The sequence below is a fragment of the Ceratosolen solmsi genome, unplaced genomic scaffold (genome assembly GCF_000503995.2).
Source record: "Ceratosolen solmsi marchali unplaced genomic scaffold, CerSol_1.0 scaffold1, whole genome shotgun sequence".
Taxonomy (NCBI): domain Eukaryota; kingdom Metazoa; phylum Arthropoda; class Insecta; order Hymenoptera; family Agaonidae; genus Ceratosolen; species Ceratosolen solmsi.
The window spans coordinates 12,182,201-12,194,664 of NW_011948415.1; the positions used below are offsets into that span (position 1 = coordinate 12,182,201).

At 26.8% G+C, this 12,464-nt stretch overlaps 1 protein-coding gene across 1 annotated transcript; it reads left to right on the top strand.

Annotated features, from left to right (window-relative positions):
* The first annotated feature begins 4,238 nt into the window (after positions 1 to 4,238).
* On the top strand, positions 4,239 to 8,042 carry LOC105368865 (arylphorin subunit alpha-like). Its single transcript, XM_011508002.1, has 6 exons — positions 4,239 to 4,496; positions 4,835 to 5,128; positions 5,748 to 6,221; positions 6,303 to 6,619; positions 6,693 to 7,051; positions 7,460 to 8,042. The coding sequence occupies exons 1-6, from the start codon at positions 4,260 to 4,262 to the stop codon at positions 8,017 to 8,019; spliced, it is 2,241 nt and encodes a 746-aa protein (XP_011506304.1). The 5' UTR covers positions 4,239 to 4,259; the 3' UTR covers positions 8,020 to 8,042.
* The last annotated feature ends 4,422 nt before the right edge of the window (positions 8,043 to 12,464 follow it).

A 12,464-nucleotide genomic window follows, 5' to 3' on the forward strand; every position in this document is an offset into this window, starting at 1 on the left:
ATGAAATTATGTATCTATTAATATATGAATATATGATTCGGTGAAAATTGTAATTTATTTCATGAAATAATAATATGAAACTTTCCAAATTATATAATACTCCAATCAATAATTTAGTTTTAAAAATTATTCTTGAAATTTCTTCATTTTTAATGTTATTTGGTGCTGACTCGTAAAAACAATATAATGATTAATAAACACAAAATAAATACATGGAATAATAAAATTTTTAAATACTTTTTCTTCTTAAGATATTTGAAAATAAAAATGTAATAAATTTCGAAGAATTCATTTATTCATAATAATATATGTAGTAAATTATATAAATGAATATGTAATTCGATGTAAAAATGTTTACAAAACGAATGTAATTTATAATCTATAACTACTATAATTTTTATTATCATTACCATTATTATTTATACTACAGATCAAGAACATCAACTCCCATTTCTATGTTAATTAAAGTATTTCAAGTCATCTTAACGCGTTATTTTTACGATCCTTGTGTTATCAACAAGATATCTTATCAATTATCTTATATCCCGTAGCTTATGAATATTACAATGAAGTGGAAACAAATTTATATCGTTCTGTTAAACAGCCACACCCACCTTATCTCATTTTAATTTAAATGAAAAAGAAGATTAAAGGCAGATTCCTATACTACTGCATCGCCTACCTTATTTATCCTCCATTCGCTTATCTATAGCAATATTTCATAAAATAGACGTACAATAAGCAACAATGACTCATTGATATTAAAAACTGCCTAAATCTAATAATAATAATAACAACAACAACAACAACAACAACAAATGTATCCTCATAAAATGAAATAATTTTAATTAAATATTTAGAAGAATTGACAAAGTTTTATAAAATTTCGTATTAATACCAATATAATACCATACCTGCAAATGTTAAAATTTATCTCAATCAAACGGTACAAGTATGTCGGTATTAAGAATTTCAATATTCTTATTGCAATTAATAAAATGATTTTTTTTCACTTTTTTTCAATAATTGTGATAAGATCTTAAAAAAAAAAAAAAAAAAAAAAAAAAGATGTAATTTACTTTAAATTATTATTCATACAAGCTTATTTAATCTTATCTAAGTAATTATTTTTTTATCATTTTTGTTGTATATCAATATTGTTATTCAATTCTCTAATCTAAAACATAAAAGTAATTATTATGAATAAGGAAAAAAATATTATATAATATTTCAATACAATTTCTAAAATTTTGCACTTTAAGTATACTCGGATTAATACAATATTCACTAGAGTCATTATCAACATTGTTATACAAGAAAATTATGATAAAGTTTATTATAATTAAAAAGTTTATTTCTTAAATTATATCATTCATAAATTCTTTTATATCATTCATAAATATCTTTAATACGCGAATCAATATAACGATCTATTTATTGATTCAATTCGATTAATTATAATTATTAATCTCATTAACAAAACTAGTAATAAAACTCATTTCTTATCGCTTATCTTATTACGATGTACATTATACATCACATTATCACAAAATCTTCCAGGTCAATTGAAAGTAATCTTACAACGTTAATTAAATAAAGTAAAATTCTTACTTTTTAGATAAGTAATTTGTCTTAAATTAGAAAAAAGTGTTTATTACATAAGTTTCAAATACATGACACACACATCAAAAAAAAAAAAAAAAAAAAAAAAATTATTGTATGCATCCTAAAAATGTAATTACAAAATAAGTAATATTTATTCAGATTTAGATAAACATTATCTTATCCTTTTTTTATTCTCAAAATAATAATTTTATCTTAAAAAAAAATAATTATCTTGCATATTATTGAATATTATTTTTAAAAAATCAAAAAATCAAAAAATTTTAATTGCCATCTAATCTAATAGCAATATGACATTTTTTACAATGCGTAATAATCATTAATAATGACTAATTAACTTAATTTTTATTGAATAAAACGGTTGCAAAACACTGAAACTTTTATTCTATTAAATATCTAAGAAAAAAAAATCATTATTCACAATAATTAGTATATTTTTTAATAAAATACTCTCGGCATTTATTTATTATGAATTAAAATCAGAAATACTCAAAATCAAAATTAAATCTTAATTTGTAAAACTATACTATTACATATATTATACAGAATTATTTAAATATTTAACCTCGGGACAAATTTCAAAAATAAAAATTAGATAGCAAATATGCAATGTTTGAAAAAATATTAAGCAATCATAAGATATGCAATACAACATTGATTAATCTTAATCAAATATAAATTTAAAATTTGAAATATAATGTTTTGACAATTTACAATTTTATCTTAAATATAATTTTTTTTTTTTGTTTTTAATATAAAAATGTGCTTTATATATTTTTCAATTATTATTAAAATAATAGAATTTTTAAATTAAAATATTTAATCTGATATAATAATCCTTTCACAATATCTTTATAAAATACATAGGCTGACGTTCATTTTGAAGATTACTGTATAATATAAATATTTAATGTATAAATGTTTAATATAACAAATATTACAGTATTTAATGTAGGTAAAATAAATAGTCCTACAAAATCCTTTTAATCCCCGATGTTCAAAGTAAGAAAATACATTGGATTTCAAAGATCAATTGTGGTGAATTTTTACCGATAAATATTATTATTGTTATCGTTAAATTAAATTTAAAAGAATTTTTTGATAATCGAAATATTTTTTCTGTTTACCTATTTAAATAAAAACATTAATTGATAGATATTAGTGGATAATGAAATATACAAATTTTGTTTAAAAACTTATTAAAATTGACAAACGTATGAAAACATGAAAATGATATTATTTCATTTATCGCAATTTATTCAATTCCATAAATATTGATTTAAAAATAATTTCCAAATAATAGTTACAAAAACATCGTTATTTTTATTAAAAAAAAAAAAAAAAAAAAAAAAAAAAAAAATCATTATTACTCTACTACTAAAATTTTAATATTATAAATATGAATATTGAAATTAAATCGTCCAATCGATAAGAATTCAATGTATTATAAAAATTGCTTATTTAAAAGCTTAATTGAAAATACATAGTGAAAGTGACAAAGTATGCGAGATATCGTTTATACTTAAAATTACATTCACCTAATTTCAATTATGTATTTATAAATATCACACAAAATTGTTTGTTTTTAGTCATAATTTAGATCAATTGGGATTCAATTGGGAAACACAATACATAACCCATATTCGTAAATGTTTAATGGAAATTGTTTTTTTCATTTTTATCCAAATTAATCTAAGAAATTAAATTTAGACCATCAGATTTCGAATGAACAAGTATTAGAGAACAATTAATCTACTCGGATGGATTTAAATTCTTAAGACTTTTTAAAAGTAACGTTCTAGTAATTCCTCGAATTAATTCCTATTAATTTACTAGACCTCATAAAGAAAATGAAACTATCGTTTACATTATAAGCGACCTTTATCAGAAGAATACAAGAATAATAATAATAATAATAATAATAATAATAATAATAACAACAATAATAACAATAATAATAATAATAATAATAATAATAATAATAATAATGAGTAAAAGGACATTATCCTTTAGCCGTCATAAAATATTCTTCCATAATCAATGTTCTTGGAATTTGCTAATCATTGTTAAATGAATGAATGACAATGTTTTCTTTTCATGTTAGGGGTGGGACAGACTAAAATTTATCGGAAGTGTAAGAATGCAAAATCACAAAGTCGCACAATTACCAAAAGTGATTGCGAATCGCAGTCGCAAAGCATTTTCACTTAGGTAACCATCCTACGCCTTATCCTACGCCTTCCAATATCAAGTACAAAGGTGATAAATAAAATGGTATCGGACTGATGCCAATGTATTGCGTAAAGCTAGAATGTGGCAATGTACAATTAGTGAATAACGAAAAAACGACATTCAAGTTTAAAAATTTAAACTTCACTTTTCATTTTATTCCTTATCTCGCTATCACCTTAAGTTCGGGTCAAACGTCAGAAGATTGACAAGTTATCGTCGGATGTAAGAGTATATAAGCACACCGATCATATGGTCCATTACATTGACATGCCAGTTTTGGCAGTGAAATAACTAGAGGAGAAGAGCCCGCGCGAAAGAGAAGGAGAGAGAGAGAGAGAGAGAGAGAGATATATATATATATAGAGATAGAGATAGATAGATAAAGAGAAAGAGAGAGGGAGAAGATGAGAGAGATGCTGAAAAAGTGTCTCCTGTTCGCCGTGGTGGCGGTGAGCCTGTCAACGGTCAATGCCAGCAGGTACACCTACAAGTCGTCGAACGCGGACGGTGATCTGCTTATCAATCAGAAAAAGATCTATGATCTATTTTTATACGTGAGCCAGCCATTCACCGATACCGAGTATTTTGCTGCAGGACACAATTATGACATCTTCAGCCACATCGCCTACTACACGAACCGAGTAAGAATCCCTTTGCCCTCTTCTCCTGTATTTCCGCTCATCTCTCAAAACTCAATAATAATGCGACTGGGTTGAGCCCCGCCCAATCCCTCCGACACCCTGATGTTTAACACCTTAATATCATCGCTTCATCCTGGTTCTTACGTACGCGTATATTATAATGAGCAACAATAGGTAGGTAACAATTAAAACGATTGATTCGTTTTTTTTTTTTTTTTTTTTTTTTTTTTTTTTTTTTTTTTTTTTTTTTTTTTTTTTTTGTTCTTGTTTTATCTAATGCGTTGAAGCAGCTTACGTGACCTCGTACTACGAATCTCCTAATTACTTTTACTTTTCAGGAAGTGGTTGAGGAATTCATGTGCCGCTACAAGGCTGGCTTCCTACATAAGGATGCCCTGTTCACGTATTACAACCAAGAACATCGCGATGAATTGGTGTCGTTGTATCGGCTCTTCTACGCGGCAAAGGACTTCAGCACTTTCTACAAGACTGCAGCCTGGGCCCGAATACACATGAATCCGGCCCTTTTCACCACTGCATTAATCTCCGCTATCTCCTCTCGCGACGACTGCAAGTTCATAAGTTTCCCATACATCTCAGAAATCTGCCCCAATGCTTTCTTCGACTCCAAGGTAATGGTCGACTTGTATTCTTACCTTCGATATCCTTCGCCACCTACGATAAGGGACAAAAACATTCTTCTTTTTTTTTTTTTTCTTTTTTTCTTTTTATCTATTTGTTCTATTACCCTATTGTAATGCGTTGCAATCTAGTCGTGACACTCTTATTTCGTGCTCTGTACGATGATAGGTAATTTTGTTGCTTTACTTGCTTTAAATTTCTTTATCTATTAAACAATTTTATTTACATAAACAAAATGAATTTATGTAGTTAAACGACCTTGCTAAGATTGCATTATAGGTACGTTACAAAAAGAATAAAGAAACGAAAAACGTTAACCGTATAAAAGAAAATGTATTGTTGATCGAGAAAGTGTTTTATTTAAAGGTAAATTCATGTTTTTAACGTATAATCAATGGAGCACTTAGTACTATAAATTAAATAAAGAGTCTATGGTCGACGATTTAACGGCTACAAAAAACATTTGCTTAAATTATCAAAAATCTATTTGCGTGTTCGTGGCACATAAAAATTTTCTTACTAATGTTCAATTACAAAACCACTTTACCGAGAAACTTGCTGATTTCACAAGCCTGGTAATCACTAAACTAAACATCATTTCATAAATAGATCATCTACAATGCTCAACAAATCGCAATGACTCACGGGGCATCAGGATTCAGTGACAAAAAAGTCGATACTGACAGTACCGTTGAAACTTATCATCTGTATTCCAACTTCTCAAACTCCTACCCGAACTGGGCTTACAAGAGCGAACATCCATTAGCTTATTTCACAAATGACATTAAGCTAAACAATTACTACTATTACTTCCGTATGGCCTTCCCCTTCTTTATAAGCACCAACCATTACAATACGTCGAAAATGTTCCGTGGTAAAATATACTTTTTCATTCATCAACAACTCATGGCCAGATACTTCCTTGAGAGATACTCCAATGGATTCACCGATGTAGAATATTTCAACTTGGACAAGTTCATCCTACCACCGTTCTATGACAGCTTCGTTTTTCCAAACGGTGTTCCCATGCCAAGACGTGACTGGTGGAACGTCGTGCCGGCCCATAAGCTCAAATACTTCGAGGTACAATTTATTCGTTTGCATTTATCGTGAAATCTCATTGTAACAGCTAATATACTTGTGTATTGCTATACACCTCTGCAGTACTTGAAGAAACTCGAAATCCGTATTATGGAGGCCATTGACTCTGGATACTTTTATGATGAAAGTGGCAAACAGGTCAGCTTCGACACACCCGAAGGTCTTAACTACCTTGGTAACATCATTGAAGGTAACTACGACTCCTTCAATCTCAAGTACTATGGTTCCTTCGACGCACTTGCTCGTAATGTCTTTGGGGCTCACTACGATCATCGCTATAAGAACTACAATGTCCCCAGTGCCCTTCAATACTTCGCTACCAGCATGAAAGATCCTGCATTCTACAGAATATACTACAAAATCGTTGAATTCTACTACAGGTAAAGCAATTGCTTATAATGTCATTAGGAATTGTCAATAAATCTCAGGCGTACGATTAATCGTCACTTTTAGGCACAAGTCCTTATTAGGCCACTATCCCAAGCACGAAGTGGAATTCAGTGGCGTGAAGTTTGAAAATGTGGATATCGGTAAATTGATAACGTTCTTCGAGAATAAACATTACTTCATCAACAATGCCGTTAATGTTGGATCGTGGAAAAATGGACAATCCTTCGTTATCAAAGCCCATCAATATCAGTTGAATTACAAGCCATTCTCTTACAAATTCACCATCAACTCTGACAAAATGACAAAGGCTGTCATTCGCATTTTCCTTGGGCCAGCTTCCTACGAAGAACAATACGATGACTATTCACATTTCCTTCACTTTAACAGCAAATTCTTCATGGTCGATGAATTTGAAGTGCACTGTGAGTAGCTTTTCTATTTATGCTTCATTAATTTGCAAATTTTATTCCCACTTTGTTAAGATAGATTACGCTATGAAATACATCTTTATCAAGCAATATAAAGTCCAATAGCAAAAAAAAAAAAAAAAAAAAAAAAAAAAAAAAAAAATAGTACAATACAATGGAAATCTTTGATTAAAAGTTTATGCAAATGCTCTATACTCTGAAGTAATACATTTTTTTACTATTAATGATTAAATGCAATATTACCGACGTCGTATAATCCTGCCCTCGTATATCATGTTTTGTAGAATAAATTTCAAATTCTTATCGGCCGTACTCTTAAGCTATAATTTACAAACGACATTAAGATAAATTACAACCAAATCCGTACATTAAATTCTTCTAAATGAAATGCTTCATTTGCAGTAAAGGAAGGGACAAATAGCATAGAACGATACAGTAATGAAGCAATTCAACATAATAAATCACATTACTCGTTCGATCAATTCTACAAAAAGCTTAATCAGGCTATCGAAGACAAAGAGTCGTTCGAGCTACCTCAGCACGAAATCAGCTTCCCCCACAACCTTTACTTACCCAAAGGATCTCCCGACGGCAAGAAATTCAAGTTCTTCTTCTACATTGGACCGTGCGAAAGCACCATAACCTACGAACTGCCAGTTTTCGGCAAACGAGTATTATATAGCAACAATCTGGGATTCCCGCTTGACAGACCCGTGAGCCCATTCTTCTTCCAACTTGGCAATATTTACGTGAAGGATACGTTCATCTATCACAAAAAGGATTACGAGTTCAGCGATTATCATGACGAATCGCACACCAACTACTTCGTCAACGAACACCATACGACCACTGATTTTTTCAAGTCTCAGCCCCATAAGAACTCCGAATTCACGAATGAAAATGACGAGTTTAGCACGAAAAGGAGCGACCGAGCGCGCAGCTTTAACTTTATGCACATCTAAATATTTAATAATGAAATTCTTTTGTAACGTAAATTATTTTATATCTAGTAATAAATGAATTTATATAAATATATAAATAACTCTTGCTTGGTGGATTTTTTTTTTTTTTTTGTTTTTTTTTGTCTTTGTCTTAATAACCTGCGATTTTGTGATGTTCCGTGTGTCGAAGACTCTTCTTTTAAATTAATTTCTATTAAATTACTAGATGATAGAAATAGGAAAAACTCAGCGATTTAACCACTATAAATCCACTAGAAATACGATTAAGAGAATTTCTCTTGGCGATTTTGAATTCAATCGTGTAATAAAGCTTTTGTGTTCTATTTAATTGACGCTAATGCATCAATAGTGCATTAAACTTAGATATTTGACTTTTGTTAAGGAATTATCGATCGATTATATTTAAAATGATTGACAATTAATGAAAACCTAACGTAAATATTGTTATAAAAATAATGTCTTTATCGAATACCTTTTTCTTTTTTTTTTAAACACATTTATTACACTAATTATCGTCTTGTAAAATTATTATTTTATGTAACTATTAGATATTGGGTAGTTATTTGACTATAATTTTATAATTATTTATTGAATTTTTCGCAATAAAGACAAGATTTATTATGTTTAATAAAAATTTTTTCAATAAACGTCTTTTTAATTCTAAATCATTAGTGGTCTGTTTATTTTCTTCTATTAGAATTATAATAAAAGCATGGCCTGTTCAAGTATAATTTGTTTATGCTAATTATCAACGATTATGCTAGGCTAGCGTACGCGCATTAATATGCATAATTTATTTACTATCCGATTAAATTGCGAAGCTCTGCCCCTTTTGAATCAATTAAAGGCAAGATTCTATACATATACGGTTCTTAAAAATAGAATTTGAACTTTAGAATTCTATTCCTCCTTTAATTATTAATATAATTATTTCATACTTTATTATTGATTCGATTATTTATTCTTGTTTTAATTTTCCTTCAAGCATTGTAAGCAGAAAATATCATAGGCTTAACAATGTCTTATTTATGCTTATCGTATCCTTATTTCATAAATTCTCATCATTTCCTTTTATCCGAATAATTATAATAATTTATTCATATTTTTTATTGTCTATATAGTGTAATTAAAAATAGTATAATATTAAATGTAATCAGTAATTTCATTTATACCAGCCTAACATTTATATAAAATTCTAAAAAGTTACCAAAAATCTTTTTTCATTTTTCTACAATAAATGACTAATACTTATTTAAAGCTCTCTTTTCATAAATTTCATACATTTATTAATATAATATGATTCTACTAATCGCAAATTACTACATTTATAATCATGATTATTGAAGTAAGCTGCAAATATTCCAGGAAGTCGAATAAATCTTTATGTTCGATGAGCTTTCTACTGATGCACTTTCTAAAATAATTTTTATTAATGCTTATCTTCATAATAATATAATTAACTATAGATAATATGTCGTTAGAGTAATTTTTCTACATTATTAATGTAGTTTTAATTGGTTCGTTACCATTTTTTCCTTAAGTTTAATATTTTGATTTTGCATTTCGCATTAAATCTTATGATATGCTGTGAATTAACTAAGTAGTAACTCGAATATATATTTCTTAATTTTTTTAATAAAATGAAAAAATGATAAATATAAAGTAGCTTTTAAATGTTTAATTAATCGAGAAAATTTTAACAAATAATATATAAAATTGATATATAAAAATATAGTTATATTCTATATATAACAATTTTTTTATTAATATATGTGTGAAATTATTCAAAATACATTTATATCTTCATGAAACAATATTTATTAATGTTGAATAAAAATTAATATCATACTTTGGAAGGAATAATGATTATTTATTAATAAGAAATAATTTTAACGAAGCTTAAAATTATTAATATTTTCAATGAATATTTAATAATTAAATTTCCGTTTATTGCTTGTTAACCATAAATGTATAAACAAAATTAGTAGCAATGCGGGTAAAATAAAATAAAGAACGAAGCAGTTTCACTTCTAATGCACGCCACAATTGAAAATTAGAAAGTACATGTTCATTGTTTAATAAAGACTTGTATTTGGTTAGAAGATTTAAATTTTAAATTATTAAAAACATACAATTATGAATATTAATTATAAACTATGGGCCTGATAGGGGCCTCGTCGTTCTCTTATTTAATTTTACTATTTCTAAATCAAATAATATTCATACGTGTATATTTCTGGAATAAAATAATTATAAATTAAAGAATAAAATTTCTTGATTACTTAGCTTTTTCATTTTTTTTTTGTTTTTTTTTTTTTTTTTACACTCGTAAGGGTAAAGTACGCCATTATCAAACGGAATGTGATATATCATTAACTTATGAACGTTGCAGATCATTAAAAGAAAACAATGAGTTAAGCGTATCTCATTATTAAAGATAAGTACATAATAACATCGTATGTGAAGAATTGTAATCACTAATTGTTTTATAAGGTTAACAATTAAATGAATATATAAATAAATAGAAATAATTATAAACTACTACTGGTTTATTCAACATCAAGAAAATAAATGTAAAGTTCATACTAAGAAATTGGAAAATAATTTTAAGAATCTACATTAATTAATAAATTCGTGTAATCAAACTGTAATGTAGAAAAATACAATTAAACGTATAATTTTATAATATAAAGATTGTTGATTAAATGTAAGATGAAATAAGTTTTTGTATTATTTATTTGTATTTTATTATATGCCGTTTAAAATGATCATTTATATAAAATTCTTGATAAAAATATATCATTCATCTTCGCAGTTTAAGTAGTTCGATTAATTTAGCAGTTTTTAATCCATTCATTTACTTCAAATGTTGGCCAATTTATTTTTCATCGAATCAAACAATAACGGTTTTATATGGATTACATAATCAACAAATGATGATCATGAAAAGTAACGTAATAATAATATAATAATTTAAACTTCCGATTCCGACAGATTATTTGAACATTTATATCGAATGTTTCGCTTCATTTGTTCACTTTTACCAATTAATAATGCTTATATAAATCGAAAGCTATAATTAAAAAAAAAATAATATTATTAATAGTGTAAGGTATTTAATGTTTTTAAATATCTTTGTGCATTTGCTTTTCAATACATTTTATATTTGATAATGAAATTCTCAATGCTTTTATAAGTTTTTATAAGCTTATATAGAGAACGATTATTTTTAAATTGGCGCATATTATGATGTCTGACGAATAAATCAGCATTGTTTATTGATAAATCTAATTTATGCTATTAGATATTCAATAGCTCGACAAAAAAAGTTTAAATAGAGTAAATGAATAGTCTAGCTGATAAAATTAATTGCAGCATCATTAGCGTAATATTGATATATTAATAAATAAATTGATATATATGTATATACAAGATGATATTAAATGTGACAAATATAATTGCCCGATGGGTAAGAGGGATAATAATCATAATGTTTCATTAAATACATCATAAGAATATGTGATAATCAAGTTTATTAAAGCTTATCATGTAAAAAAAATTTATTGATATTATATAGGTGTAAGTGTGAAATAATTTTAACAAGCTAACAACTAGTTATTGTTATCAATAAACATTTAAAATTAAGAAAAATGATGTATATTTAAAAATATCTTCTTTTATTCGGGTTTAATTTTTACACTAATGGTAATTGATTTATTTATATTTGTTTTCGTTCGTACATTATGCGATGAGTTGAATTAATAAATAATAAAATTAATGAAAAAAGACTTTTATGGAATCTGAATATTTGCAATCTATTTATAAGTTACGTATTGCATTAACGAGTGGGTAAAAATAAAATAATTATAATTCTGTTTGTAATTATCATTATCAATGTCTTTTAATGATTTAAAAATACCGAATTTTTATATAAGTAAAAGTATGAGCATCTCTTTAATCAACTGTATAGTTGATCATACGAATATCATATCATTCGAAATACAAAATGAACGAATGCATTTTAAGTATTTGTAAAAAAAGAAAAAAGAAAAAACATAGAAATGAAAATAACTGTGAAAATTAAATGTTTGCAATATGCATTTTTGTCATTCGTATAAAAATTGAGCGTAAAAAATACAAAGCAAAATTGCTTTGCGTGAAATTATCATTTATCAAAATACCTTTCATATAATTATTGTTCATAAAACGTACTAGTAGAAGTCGATCGAATCTGGTCAGACTTTAATTAAAAAAAAAACAAAAAAAAAAAATCTATATACATATATATGTGTGTGTACGTATTAAGCGAACAGTGTCACTAAGAAGACGCTTAGAGCTTTAAATACTCATATAGTATTAATTAAGCGCAAAAAGTGATTAGCGAAGTGCAATAGCATCGTAACAACTTGAATTACCAAGTAAATGATAAATCTGAAATAGGAATT

Bases quoted from the DNA above. Each gene is read 5' to 3' on its own strand.
- LOC105368865 (XM_011508002.1), top strand. From the start codon at position 4,260: ATGAGAGAGATGCTGAAAAAGTGTCTCCTGTTCGCCGTGGTGGCGGTG. The intron at 4,497-4,834 runs GTAAGAATCCCT...TTTACTTTTCAG, and splicing joins TCGCCTACTACACGAACCGA to GAAGTGGTTGAGGAATTCAT. The intron at 7,052-7,459 runs GTGAGTAGCTTT...CTTCATTTGCAG, and splicing joins CGATGAATTTGAAGTGCACT to TAAAGGAAGGGACAAATAGC.